The following is a 15,053-nucleotide window of genomic DNA, read 5'->3' on the forward strand; positions in this document are numbered from 1 at the left end:
ACATTAATCTGGGGATTTTAAACATATATCTTACTTGTGCATAAGAGAGCCTTATCAATTTGATGTCTTTTAAGGGCAATCTGTTTATATGGAGTGTAATAAATCCATTTTATCAGGAGTATTAGCTAGTACAGACCCCCTCATTGCAGTTAGGCTGAGAGCATACTTTTGAGAAACCTAATTTCCATCACTTACACAGAAAAAATCCCACCAATATTTGCATTTCAGTTATGCTTAGAGCAATAAGCAGCCATTTGGATAAATAGGAGCTATGTCATACATTTTATCTGCCTGTTCTATACGTTTTATATCCTTCAGCTGGAAAAATGGGCAAAGCTTTGAAGGAAGAACACACACCCACGAACACCAGCTTTGGGGATGATACAGACACTCCAGCCTCCCCTCAGCAGCTGGCACTAGACACATGGACTTATGACAGGCGTTGCACAGGAAAGAACAGGACTCTGGATGGCCTAGCCCATCAAGAAGGAACTACCTTTGGGGTGCTCTCAAAGGGGTATAAGAAAGGAATAAAGAAAAAAAGCTACATATGCTCTGTGTGGACTCGGACTTACTGTCAGCTGGCCTGCGGACTGACAACCCATCAGCAGGGACGCCCCTGATGCCAACTGCCAGGGAAGATGCAATTCAGCCTGGCACAGATCCCATTCTGGGGGATACTAATATCAGAGGGGTGGCTCATAGGACATGAGCAAGAGTGATAATTCATGTACCCATGTTACTTGAAATAAGGCCTTAAAGTAGTGATCAGTTGTAAATATATATCTAGCTGCAATAGAGAAGAACTAAATAAACTATTTGCTTTTTTTTACTTTTTCACTTGGCATATGTTTCTTCTGAGTGATTGCTTGGTTAGTCCTGGAATCGGAAAGAAATCCTGGACGCTCCTCTGTTGGGGCACCACAGCTTGTGACCCACGGCCCCACTCCAGCTGCTGGTGCCAAGACCCTCACTTGCTTCACTCACCTTGGCCCCCCAAGAGCTGTGCCTTGGACACACTGGTCTTATTCCAGTGGCTGGAGTCAAGACTCTCACCTGCTCTAGTTGTCAGCACCATCACTCCCAGTCTGAATTCAATTGCTGGCACTGAATGCACTCACACCAGTCCCCCCCGCTCCAGCAGCTGGCATCCCAGACACACATCTAAGACCAATGGCCCCTCAAATTACTGATGCTGAGATCCTCATCTGCTCCAGTTGCTGGCCCCAAGACTCATGCTCACTTCAGATGCTGACACCACAGGCCATGGGGTGCCTACACCTCCACTCTGACTCCAGTTGCTGGCACCAAATCCACTCACACCTATCTCACCAGTAGCTGGCACTTAGTCCTTGCAGCACATGGGGTAGAGAGAGAGATAGCTAAGAAAGGACTTAATAAGAAAATAGTACAGACTCTGGTGATCAGGCACAGGGCTCATCAGAAAAGTGCACTGACCAGCCATAGTTTACATGGGACTGGCCCTTTTATATCCCCTCCTCTATATTTCCCCCTACCCCCTTCCCCTAAAAATTCCTTAATAAGTTTTGCATAGTCCCACAGGACCCCCCCCAAATATCCCATCAATCAGTAATTGAAGACTTCTTTTGGTCTTTGGCATTGTCTCTGTTATCCCTTGTCTGTCAGGTTTGTGTCTCTGTGTGATCTTTATCGCTTCCCCCTTTACTTATTATCTGCCTTTGCATTGAAAAGGTCCTTGTCTGGATAACCTTAATAAAACAGATGCTCTCATGTTCCACATACCTTTATACCCTCCACCCCATTTGAAAAAGTAAACATGATCTAATGATGGATAAGCAGGATCTTACTAAGAGAAAGTTAATGTCCTTTCTCAGATGAGGAAAAAAAAAAAATCTCCTTTTAAAGGCTACTCCTTCCACATGTCAAACTATATTGCGTACTAGTAAGTGATTTTTTTTTGGGTGCAGTATCCTCACAAAATCACATTATTGAAGTTGGAGATTACTGGAAATTAGGTTACAGCACAGATTCCCTCCTAACCCTATGAGCAAGCTGTCAGAGACCCACTAAATCAGTTCCTACTTATGCATTCAGACTGTAGGACTACAGCAAGGGAGAGATATAAGGCAAGTTAACTCAACCTGTGGAGGACTTCCATCAGAGGACTTCTAGTCCTCTTAAGGGACTTTTTAATCAACAAAAATTGCCATTGCAAACTCTATAAAAGAAAAAGTAACCATCACATCATCTTTTCTAAGGCATGTGCTCCAATATCAGTTAAATATCACTAGTGACCTCCTAAGGTCTCTTATGCAGAATATATACATGCAATAAGTTTCTCAGCTGAAATGTGCATACAGACACAAGCAGCGTACCTTTTGCACTTGTCAACACAGGGGTGCCCAGGGCATCCTGGCACAGAATCATTCAGGTTGGAAAAGACCCTTGGGATCATCGAGTCCAACCATCAGCCCTACTCTACAAAGTTCTCCCCTACACCACATCCCCCAACATCTCATCCAAACGACCCTTAAACACATCCAGGGGTGGTGACTCCACTCCCTCCCTGGGCAGCCTATTCCACTGTCTGACCACTCTTGCTGTCAAAATTTTTTTCCTAATGTCCAGTCTAAACCTGTTGGAGTTTGAAGCCACTCCCTCTCATTCTGTCACTAATCACCTGTGAGAAGAGACCAGCACCAACCTCTCTACAACGTCCTTTCAGGGAGCTGTAGAGAGTGATGAGGTCTCCCCTCAGCCTTCTCCTCCTCAAACTAAACAGTCCCAGCTCCTTCAATGGCTCCTCACAGGATTTATTCTCCAGGCCTTTCACCAGCTTCGTTGCCCTCCTCTGCACTCGCTCCAGCACCTCGATATGTCTCTCGTATTGAGGTGCCCAAAACTGGACACAGTATGGTGAGTGCTCTGTGAGATTCACCTTTAGAGGCCTCCCTGAAGAGCCTAGACCCCTTTCATTTCCCCGCAGAGCTGAAGTCCACCAGCGCTCAGAGACTGCCTGGGGACAGGATGTTGGTGCTCCGGGACACCAATCCTATAAGGGCCCCCTCAGAGGATGCGAGTGTCCCCACAGTAGCAGGGCTTGCCCGGAACGGCAGATGAACCTACCCCCGAAACCGGAAAAAAAAAGAAACGGCGCATGCCCAAGGAAAAGGCTTCCCAGTAAACGGAGAAAAAGACAGATTCACCCTCCAAACGAACGAGCGGACAATACCACATCCCGAGCCACCAACTCCCCTTTCCCTAAGTACCAAAAGGAGAGCGATAAGTAACACTGTCTCTGTAGTACTGCAGTAACTGAATTGCTAGTTTTAGCCCCGCCTCGTTAGCGTGACGTGGTAGCAGTGACGGAGGCGGAACTAGTGGGCAGATTTTGGTAGGTCGTAGTGACGTATCTGCACTGCAGCCTGGCTTGAGACGGGGTGAAAAGGCGACGAGTACCACTGGCTACTGCTCCTGCCTATAATAGTTACCTTGGTGGTTGCAGGATCACTGTGCTCCACTATGTTCAACGTGGAAAGCCTACAACGGGCCGAGCTTGGGGAGAGCCTTCTTACATGGGTGAGTGTCTGGGCCCAGTAGGCCGCCTCGCCTGGAGCAAGGTAGCCTGGCTGGAGGCATCCGTTGCGGTGCGCATCTGTCTGCCCTCTCCGGTCTTCCTCTCTGCGGCTCTACGGGTGGCTCCGGGGTCTGTTCGTCACTGCAGTCCCTGCGTCCCAGGACACGCCCTCGCTCTCGGATGGGTTTGAGTCCTTCTGGGGTCGGCGGAGCCCCGGTGGACCTGCCTCGCCTGACTAAAGTCCTGGGGCGGGATGGGGAGTTGTAACCTCCGTAGGTAGGGGTCTCCGTAGCCTTAACTCTGCTTTTGCCGGGAAAAACAAAGGAGCTCGTTCCCCGTGTGTTCCTGCACAGGAGTAAGCAGTTTTCAGTGTGTTGGAGAGTCTGGTGTGTATTTTCTTCCTGTTGCTTGCCTGGACTTGGGCAAGTTGTTATCCATTGCTTTGATTGTGTCCTTGGCCTCTCATGTCTTGTGCCTGTCCTGTTTGTTCGTGGCTGCGAAGTTCTTGTACTGTGTTTCCTAACCGTTGTATGCACCAGTAGCTTTTACTCACAGAACAACCAGAATTTATCGGACATTGAACCTGTGTTTGCAGCTACTCTGCATTTTGAGATATGGAACATGCCTGTGTAACTAACATAATTGTGAAACTGCCATTTCATTAGCAGTTGACTTGCTGGTTTAGCTGTCTAGAATCATTGGCTTCCCAAACACACATTAAGAAAATTGCCAAGTAAATATCTACTATATGAAATTGTGGCACACTTCTGTTTATTCTCAACAATAACTCATTTGGTGTCTAGAAACTTAGCCTGTAAAAGGTGGGAGCTGGAGTGAAAATTATTTGGTGTATGAAAATGATGATTTAGGTTTCTCTGTGAAAATCAAAGTGAATAAGGAAGGGACATCCAATACCTGTTAAAAGGGAGTTGGGTATCTTGGAACATACACAAGACTGAATTTTATGGGAAGAGATGTTTGTATTATGCCCTAGCTGCACCAGGGTCTCTCTCTTTCCTTTGCATTCGTGCTAATTCTTGTGTCTTAACCAAGGTTGTTATTTGTCCTCCTTTTTGCTCTCTGATTTCCCCCCCCCCCCCCCCCCCCCGCAGATGTCAGAGAAGACATGAGAGTACTGCTGAGCTTCATAAGCAAGCATATGTATGTATGAACCCTGGGAAAGAAAAGCCAAGTGAGAGGCTTGTTTTAAGACTGGTACAAGGAAGGAAGGAAGGTTTATATGGGGGTGATAGAAAGAGACCTGTTGCTATGTGTTGCTAGCATCCATGTGCTCCTGCTTTAGTTGTTTTAAGTATGCTTCCTGCTTCCCCTGCCCGCCCCCCCCCCAAATTGCTTCTTGGCTCTTTAACTTTTCAAATAACCTATAAATTAACTCTTGCTGTGCTTCCCATCATCTGCATGCAAACTGTATCCTTGTGAGCTACTGTAATTATTTTTCTCTTGTATCGTAGTGGTCTGTTAAGAGTGATCTGATCTGTTGATCCTACTTCTTATCCAATTTTAGGTTTGATTAAAGCTGCTATATGAAAGTATGTGTCAATAATTCTTAAAGAGATTTTAGGACTAGAAATAGTCTGACAGTTATTTAAAATATGCTGTTCAAATTTGGTTTTAAACTAATATAAAATTTCAGAAATGGTAAAAAATATTTCATAACATTAAAGTATTTGCTAACTAGCTAGAGGACTAACAAAATGCATAGTTAGAGGCAAAGGCTTCTTTGGGGGAGGGGAGGCTTCTCTGTACAGCTAAATATTATATGAAACAATGCTCTATATATGTATTCTAAAGGACTGTCGTATTGCTCAACTTCTGTGTGTGCTCAGGTCCAGTAGAAGTTGGGATAGTGCTGATAAAAAATGAAGTAAAATAAAATAACAGTTCTTGTTTGTGGAGGGGATGAGGACCAATATATCTAGATGAAATCTGCTTGTGAACTGTTAGGGAAAACATTTATTTTTTTTTTTTTTTCCCCTTGCATGTCACTGAAAAGTATTGGAACCTGCCATGTTTCAGATTTGAAGATGAGGCAATCAGTGTGTTCAGTGGTAAACTTTATTGTATTGTTACTTTTGAACTTTTTTTACAAATCTGAACCATTAAAAAAAATCACCTTGTGACAAGGAACAGGAAAGAACGGGAAAGTTTGAAATGTTAATTCTGCTCTATGGCATTGTCCATCTGTAGGTATTATGTACTTGGACATGTGATCATTCTTAAGCAATAGTAAGTATTTACGCTCCTTGATCATGAAATTTCATCTGTGCAGATGGATCCTTGTCCACCTCTGTAGGAGTGGTCCACAGAGATGGACCAAGCAGTATCCCTGAAGTCTAGCATCCCATAGACCATTTATTTAAATATTTCAACTAGTCTATGCCCTTTACATTTTTCCCCCATTCTTTGCATGCTACCCTAGCTTCTTCTGCTTTTGGTTAGCAGAAATATTAGTAAGTAATTCTTAAATGGCATTAGAATTAGTCAAGAGAGCTGTGGTTTTTAGGTGAACGTGTGTGGGTTTTTTTGCCATTTTAGCTATTTCAATATTTTTTTGTGTGAATGTGGCTTTGAAAATGGCTCAGTTAAATTTAAAAATAAATTTTAGAAAAAGGTGATTCAGAACTAGCTTTTGTTCTGGCCCTACCTGGGTTTAAAAACTGTTTTGGCTGAGCTGGTTTTTGCACTTGATCGGCTGGGATGCATCTCCCCTTAAATTGCAAGACACGAAACTTGCAAAAGAGGCCTTGAGGTTTTTTTAGTCTCAAGTGAAATGGATAATATAAATAAATAAAACTTTTCTTTGTCTGGCTCTTACCTCAAGTCCCATAATGATTCTTGGGAAACTGCTCATTTAGGTTACAACAAGAGCTGTTACAATTTAGAAAAGACTGGTCATCTGAGATCTGTTGTGCTGGAAAACTTGTTTGTTCTTAAGAACTGGTTTAACCTTCTGGATTGCTTGTAAAAGCAATTCACATCCATAGTGAAGTACTTCAAGCGGTTTGTCTGTTTGTCGGTGTTTTGAGGAGATATAGCTTTGCAAAGAAGTCTGAGAAACTGTTCAACCTAAACTGTTGATGGCGTTGATGTAGGCCACCTGAAACTGCTTCTCTGACAACCTGTGCTTTTGCTGGATGAGAATATCCCTTAAGTCTCATATATTTCATGCCTGAGATTACTATATTTGATATCTTTAAACCAGAGCAAGCCACTTTACCTATAAGTGTTTTGGTTTTATTTTTTAATACTCCCCTCACCATTTTGGGTTATGTTAAAATTTATTATTTAGGTTCTCTTATAGTCTCAACCATTCTATGATTCTATTAACATCTTCATTAATGAGCTGGATGATGGGCCACAGTGCACCCTCAGCAAGTTTGCTGGTGATGCAAAACTGGGAGGAGTGGCTGATACGCCAGAGGGTCGTGCTGCCATCCAGAGGGACCTGGACAGGCTGGAGAAATGGGCTGACAGGAACCTCATACAGTTCAACAAGGGGAAGGGCAAAGTCCTGCACATGGGGAAGAAAAACCCCAGGCACCAGTACAGGTGCTGGGGGCCACCCAGCTGGAAAGCAGCTTGGCAGAAAAGGGCCTGGGGGTCCTGGTAGATACCAAGTTGAACATGAGCCAGCAATGTGCCCTTGCTGCAAAGAGGGCAAACGGTATCCTGGGCTGCATTAGGAGGAGTGTTGCCGGCAGGTTGAGGGAGGTGATCCTTCCCCTCCTCTCAGCACTGGGGAGGCCACACCTGGAGTCCTATGTCCAGTGGGCTGTCCAGTACTGTTGTCCCTCAAACAGGGTTCGTTACCTGGTGTGCAAAAGCCAATCTCACATGCAGAGCTGAGATATCAGTTTATTCTATAGTTGTGCAAAGATGGGTGCTAGGTGGTAATTTCACAAAGCTGGCACGCTACATGAAGGAACTGCAGCCTATTCATCCTATTACATGATTAGTAAAAACCTATCTAAGTTTACACTCTTTGGTCCATAATTACCATTCCATCTGCTATTGGTTAGTTAGATTTAAATTAGCCTCACTTGCTGTGTAAATTAGCACACATGCTCCTTGCAGGTGTGGGAGGGCAAGTTTTTTCAGTCTTGAATTGAGTCACAATCTCCCCCTGCTGCCTTTACTTCTCCCCCAGTTTCCATAGATTTTTTTTTTTTTTTTTTCTGACTTCATGCTTCTTGAGTGATCATCCAGCTTCTGATGCCTTCTGGGGCAGGATGCTCACCTCTTAGCAATCTTTTATCTCCTTTTCAATGGTGAAGTCATTAGCAAGGCCTGGATTATATCAGGTTTACACAGTAGAGCCACAAAGGATCCAGTTTACACAGTGGAGCCAGTGATTAGCAAGGCTTGGATTGTATCAAATTTACACAATGGAGCCAATGATTAGTGGTCCTTGTGCTTGATGAGAAACATTTGTATGGGCTACAAGGCTACAGTATGAGAGAGACATGGACATGCTGGAGAGAGTCCAATGAAGGGCCAGGAAGATGATTAAGGGACTGGAGCATCTCTCTGTGAGGAAAGGCTGAGATTGCTGGGACTGTTTATTCTAGAGAAGAGAAGGCTTGGGGGGTGTTATAAGTAGATTTCTCAAATTGATGTGAGTCAGAGCCAATCAAAATTTCAATTGTTTACTTAGCAAGCGGCAACAAGCAAAACAGCGCTGGGCGGCCGGGGAGTCCTTGCTCCACCAACGGCGCGCACTCACTTCCCGAGGGTCCGTCTTTTTTATATCCTCCGCCTTTCGGTATCGGGTCTCTCTGAGGGGCGTACTCTGCGTCTGCGCACTTTGCAGTTAGGGGGTCGCTCCATCCGGGTCTTCCTCGCGTCACCAGCTCCTCGTATTTCCTGCTTTCCTGAGAGTGGCTCACAAAGCTTTTGTTTATATCTTACAGAATATAGACACTACCCCCTTTTTTTTCTTTTTCTTCTCCCCTTTGTCTTTCTCCCCTTTGTCCTTCTTCCCTTTCTCCCTCTTTTCAGTCTTTTGCCTAGTAGGAGTCCTTGCTTCAGCATTTCAACTTAGATAAGCACTTGCAGTCAGTTAGTCGTTACACAGTGTAATAGTTAAGATTAAGCTTAGGCTTACATAGTTTATGGAATAACATGTCACGAGCTCCCAGTATCTTTAATGGAATTTGATGAACAAACAGTTTACTGTCTATCACAGGGGGGATCTTATTGATGTATATAAATACCTGAAGGGAGGGTGCAAAAAGGACAGAGCCAGGCTCTTCTTAGTGGTGCCTGGTGACAAGACAAGAGGCAATGGGCACAAGCTGGAACACAGGAGGTTCTGAGAATCAAGAAACACTTTTTCACTGTGAGGGTGACTGAGCACTGGCACAGGTTGCCCAAAGAGATTGTGGAGTCTCCATCCTTGGAGATATTCAAAAGCTGTCTGGAGATGGTCTTGGGCAACTGGCTCTAGGTGGCCCTGCTTGAGCGGGGGGGTTGGACAAGCTGACCTCCAGAGGTCCCTTCAAACTTCGACCATTCTATGATTCTGTTATGGCATTACTCAATTTAATTTATCTCTTGGATTTAGAGCATTGTTGTATATGTTCCTGAATATTTTTTTTCAGGGTTTTAAACACCTGAGAGAGCTTTTGTTTCCTGCTTTTTCAGCAGATTGCCATGATGGTTCTTGAGGCAGCCAGGGTAGCAGCAACTGGAGTGAAACTGAGCAAGGGACTGGAGCCCAACTACTAACATATCAGAATTGATTGTTCTAAGCCTTAGCAGTGTTTGCAGCCCACTGTCATTGTAGAATTAGTATCCTACCAAACAAAATTTCCCAAAAACCCCTCTGAGACTACTCAGTATAGGTACCAAAACAGCATTGCAACCAAAGCAGTCTAAAACAGTGTGACTGTGGAGTAAACCTGCTGTGTTTTTAAAATTCTTTCAGCATATCTAATAGAGGTACACAGCATCTTTTCTGTTTCTGTTTAAAACTTATGACTGATCAAGGTACAGACACTGAAGTTCTTTGCTGTGGGTGTTGCATCAGGGGTGTTTTGAACTCAATTATATCTTCTGGCCATGTCTGAAGATCTCGGAGAGTTTTCATACGTGCGTGTGTCAGTTGCACTGTAATATGTCCATATCTGAAATAAGGATGACTGCAGGCTTTTCAGTGTGTTGTTTTTAGCATGTGTTGTTTTTTAGTATTTTTATGAAACATAGAGCTAAGGTCTAATACTGGGGAAGGTTGCTCAGTGCTTGCTATTTAAACAGCAGGATTCCTCAGAGGTCAGTGATGGCTGGTCTTCTGTAGCAGATTGCAATGGAGATATCAGCAACTGTCCCTTCCCTGTCATGGTAACTGTTGTATGTCATTCTGTTGTATGTTGCCTCCACTGAGTTGTACCTTACCTACTTTCCTTTTCTTCTTGTCTTGAAGGCCAAATAAAAATATTTTCTGCAGGTAGAGGAATTTAGATGCTCGTTTCCTTGGTAGAGTTGTTAAAACTCTGAAGTGGGCATTTTGTAAATACTGTTCAAAGGCCTCTCTTGGCTACTTCAATTTTCAAAGTATTTCTAGCACTTCATGTGGTATCAATCCTTACTATTCTATTTGACTTTTCCCCTTTTGTCTGAAAGACTTCCTCAGTGTGGTATTTGTGTCTTCTGTGCAATTCCCATTCCAAACTGGAAGGACCTGCCTGCATTCATATGAGTTCTAGAGGCTATCTGAGCAACTCCTGACAGAGACTTTGATCCTTCAAGAAGGGTACTTGTGAATATTTTTTTTGTAAGGCCCCTTTGTGAAGTAAGTCAAAGTTACTGGAATTCACTAGTTAAGCTATGTCTTTCCTTTCCTCTTCAGCTACTTCCTTACTTTGTATGTGTTATAAGTAGATTTCTCAAACTGATGTGAGTCAGAGCCAATCAAAATTTCAATTGTTTACTTAGCAAGCGGCAACAAGCAAAACAGCGCTGGGCGGCCGGGGAGTCCCTGCTCCACCAAGGGCGCGCACTCACTTCCCGAGGGTCCGTCTTTTTTATATCCTCCGCCTTCCGGTATCGGGTCTCTCTGAGAGGTGTACCCTGCGTCTGCGCACTTTGCATCTAGGGGGTCGCTCCATCCGGGTCTTCCTCACGTCACCAACTCCTCGTATTTCCTGCTTTCCTGAGAGTGGCTCACAAAGCTTTTGTTTATATCTTACAGAGTACAGACACTTCCCCTTTGTCCTTCTTCCCTTTGTCTTTCTCCCCTTTGTCCTTCTTCCCTTCTCCCTCTTTTCAGTCTTTTGCCTAGTAGGAGTCCTTGCTTCAGCATTTCAACTTAGATAAGCACTTGCAGTCAGTTAGTCGTTACACAATGTAATAGTTAAGGTTAAGTTTAGGCTTACATAGTTTATGGAATAACATGTCACAAGCTCCCAGTATCTTTAATGGAATTTGATGAACAAACAGTTTACTGTCTATCACAGTATGCTATAGTACTTTTGGTCTTTGTGTGTCTCCTGTGTAGCCTATACTTTAAGTGCTTGTTTTGGTTTCTTGTGAATAACAAGATTGCAGGAGACTAGCTGAGCCTCTTTTAGTCATTGATCACCAACCGAAGTTGTAGGCTTTAATTTTTTCTTCTGAGGGTGATATCATATCTTCACCAAGGAGCTCATGGGTATTATTTGTGCCATCTAACTAAGCTTCTGACTAGTATTGTATATTCTTTGTGGAGGTCTCATTGACTGTTGGGAGCTAAGACTGTCTGGGAACTGAATTTAGATATCTAAGTTGGACAGCAAGTGTGTTTCACACTGTTTATGTTTCTGGTGTATTAGAAGATCTGGGAAATGAAAGTCTGTATTTTGCATATTTCAGAGTTGCAGAGCATTTAATGGGGCATAGCCTTTCCTCGGTTCTAGGGTTACATAAAATAAAGCTTTGAGGGAGATAGTTTGCCACAGGCAAGAAGGTATTCTTAGCTTTATGAGGAAAAGTGTGAAAGGGAAGGAGCAGCAGAGAGAAACTGTTATGTGCTCTGCTGCTTGGGGAGGGAGGAGGAGTCTAGAGTGAAGAAGTAAAGCTGGGCATGAGAAAGGGAGGAGGAAAGGTGTTTTAATGTTTGTCTTTGTTTCTTATGACCTGAATCTATTTTAATTGGCAATAAATTAAATTAATTTTCCCCAATTTGAGTCTGTTTTGCCTGTGACTGTAATTGGTAAGCAATCTCCCTGTCTTTAGCTCAACCCATGAGCTTTCTCATCCTAGTTTCTTCCTGTGTCCTCCTGAGGAGGGGGAGGGAGTGAGTGGCTGTGTGAGCATTTGGCCCTTAGCCTAGGTTAACCCCCCACAATACCTTTGGGGGAAGAGTTATTTATTCTATCTGACAATAAAGATGGTGCTTTTCATCTAAGCTATACCTGCAAGAAGGTGGGGTTCTGGGCTTCAAATGACTTCTTTATTCTGCAGGGGCACAACTGTTATCTGTGTTCATCTATGCTTTTTAACATAATGTTTGAAATGTGTTTAAATCTGAACTACTAGTCTTTTAAACTTTCTTCTTCAAACCTTATCCAGGAAGTTAAAGGACTTTATTTTGCCTTATGCTGTCAAATAAAAACTATACACCTTTGCATGTCAAACATTGTTTAAATAGGGATTAAATGGGGTGTGCTTTTCTGGTGCTGTTCAGTTTTCCAGTAATCTGGCAGTCTTCATCTGTGATAACAACGGTTTTCTTCATGGGTTTGAATGCTATTCTGCCACATAAACCAATATCTGCTTTTGGAAAATAGTCGCATTATTTTTGATAGATTAAACTTTGTGGATTGTTGCAGGGAAAAACTTTTCAACTCACGATTTAAATGAAATTAGGATCGAAGTGTTTTATTATTTTATTAACAATACATGATTAAACAGCAATGATTGAACTATACAGTCAGAATTCATATCAATAATACAATAGATAAACCACAATACTAAACACCTACAAAATGTTAATAAACACACCTACATATTTCTAAATATGCTTCTGTTGCTACTTCTAAACTAATCACACATATGCACACAGAGTTAAAACCCCACACCCCAAGAGAGTGTAGGGTAACAAGCACACCTCCCCTTCTGGTAGTGTGGGTTACCCTACTTGTACACCCCTCATGTGGAACATGTAGGTGCTGCAGCTTTAGGTGTGCCCATGCTGCTCCCTACAATCTGCTAATGCACATGCCAGTGAGAAAACCTCCCGAGAGGTCACCTTTGCACCCTCGAGGGGTGGACCCCTACTTGGTGCACCCTGTACTCCCAGCCCAGTAGCTGGATGCAGGCTACTCATAAGGGAGGAGGCTGCTTTGCTAGGCCTAGGTGGAGGTTGCAATGCCAGCAGGGCCACTTCTGTCAGTATCAAACCCAGTTTTACCGTTTCTCTATTGCCATTTCTTTTTCCACATTTGCAAAATTTTACTGCTTCTTTGCTATGTATTTTTTTAAGCTGACTTCCCCCATTCCCCTCCCCCCCCGCCCTGCTTCCTGACAAGTCTATTTTTTAATTCCCTGGTTACTGTTTAATCCAGATCGTGGTCATCATGCTCTTAATTGTTATCAGTTTGGGGCAAATGCCCTCTCAGACAGTTATGGGTGTCCCATTCACACCCACTGTTACACTCACATCCCTATCTTATCAGTGGTTGTTATCCAGGCCTTGTTGCCAGGAAGAGGCCTTACACACTGCCCCACAGTGGTATCATTCTTTGGGTTATGTTGTTATCTAGATTTCCTCAAGAGCCTGTAGAAGACTAACACTGGTTGTGGGGTTTTTTTTGAGAATATGTTTATACGATTATATTATTTGACGTATGTATAATATTAATACTGGGCAAGCAGAGATATAGGGTTTTAGAAATTGATGCTCCAAAGGGTAAACTAGTAGTTCACCTCTTGTAAACTATGTTCTCAATATTTTGTTCTATGATATGTTTCTAGTTTTAAATAACAGTTTTTTTCTGTGGTGTTTCTGAAATTCATCACTGCTTGGTGAGGCGTGTATGTATGTGTCCTAAAAAACATGAATGTGCATAAACAAAGTTGTAGTATATTTGCAATTGACAATATTGCCAGTGATCTTTTTTAAAGAGAATAAGAAAAGGAATTTGGACAAATTATTTCAAAGTATGATTAAGTAGATGAAAGCTCCAAAGGAAGTGTTGATTTAGGCTCAGGCTATTCACAAATTACCTACTGTATACTGATCACAATTGCTCTATTGTTTGTTTGTTATATAAATACCCTGAAGCCATGCTGACTACTCTTGATGATTTTTATGTCTTTAATGTGCCTAGAAATGGTTTCCAGGATTAGCTGTTCCATCACCTTCCCAGAGATGGAGGTGTGGCTGACCAGTCTATAGTTTCCTGGGTCCTCCTTCCTGCCTTTCTTGAAGATAGGAGGGACATTTGCTTTTCTCCAGTCCTCAGGCACCTCTCCCAATCACCGTGATCAATCAAAGATTTTTGAGAGTGGCCTTGCAATGATATCTGCCAGCTCCCTTAGCACTTGTGAGTGCATCCCATCAGGCCCCAGGTCATCATATATTTATATATATGATCCTTGACATTCTCTTTCCATGCTTCTGAATTAGCAGTGCTTGCATCTTGTATCTTAACCTCCATCTACAGACCAGAAACTCTTCTGTATACAGCTGTTAATGTCTGTTACTGTAATAACAGTGCTTCAAAATACTTGGAAAACTAGCAGTGTAAAGACCTGCCTAGCACTCAAAGAATTATGCTCTTTTCCATCTCATATTATAGAGGAGTTAGGTTTAGAGTACGTCTCTCTGGAATGTGTAGGAGCTCTGAGTGATCAGTGTTGTGTTGTTTTGTTTTTAACCAGTTCTCTTATGTACATTATGTTGAGAAAGTGGGATTTCCAGAACGCTTAAATGGGAGAACTCAAGTCTCATTGACTTCCAACTTTTTTCAGTGTGTTAAAAAATGCCTTCAGAAATCCTTTTGTTAGAAATATGCTATAGTTGACTGTAGTTGAGTTTGCAATGGTTTTGGTTGCAAAACTGAAGCTATTAAGCAATGTCTCCAGTTTGTTTACTGATTGCCATTCAATCTAAAACTTTCTACCTCTCTACTCACAGAATAAATGTGTACTTTTTTTATTCTAAGTAACAACAGCAAATAAAATAAGCACCAAAAGGTTTTCAAAAGTAGAAGAAAAAAACAACTTCTTTTTTTCCTCTTCAGATCCAGACATTTAACATAGAAACACCATGCCAGACTGTGGAAGACCTAACGAATGGGGTTGTGATGGCTCACGTGCTCCAAAAGATGTAAGAACAAATTTGTGTTGTAATTTTTGGTGCACAAGTTTATCACTTGTACGTTTGTCTGAATTTGTGTATAGTTTCTTATTTCAAATTTGGCCAGTATTCAGTAAGTACTTAACTAAACTATGTTTAGCCAATGCTTTTAATCTGGAATATGGGTACTACTTT

The 15,053-nt window shown here is 42.6% G+C and overlaps 1 protein-coding gene across 14 annotated transcripts in view; it reads left to right on the plus strand.

Annotated features, from left to right (window-relative positions):
* The first annotated feature begins 3,365 nt into the window (after positions 1-3,365).
* The window catches only part of LOC141917857 (protein Hook homolog 3-like), a 170,464-nt gene continuing 158,776 nt past the window's right edge, over positions 3,366-15,053 (plus strand). For 7 of the 14 annotated variants that reach the window (XM_074811462.1, XM_074811457.1, XM_074811455.1 and 4 more), the window contains exons 1-2: positions 3,366-3,561; positions 14,803-14,888. In XM_074811462.1, the coding sequence (XP_074667563.1) occupies positions 14,829-14,888 (60 nt within the window). In that variant the 5' untranslated portion in view covers positions 3,366-3,561; positions 14,803-14,828. Of the gene's footprint in view, positions 5,629-12,683; positions 14,129-14,802; positions 14,889-15,053 lie in introns of those variants that run through there. The other 7 variants (XM_074811453.1, XM_074811463.1, XM_074811454.1 and 4 more) reach the window with 6 other exon arrangements.

Source organism: Strix aluco, chromosome W (genome assembly GCF_031877795.1).
Source record: "Strix aluco isolate bStrAlu1 chromosome W, bStrAlu1.hap1, whole genome shotgun sequence".
NCBI lineage: Eukaryota > Metazoa > Chordata > Aves > Strigiformes > Strigidae > Strix > Strix aluco.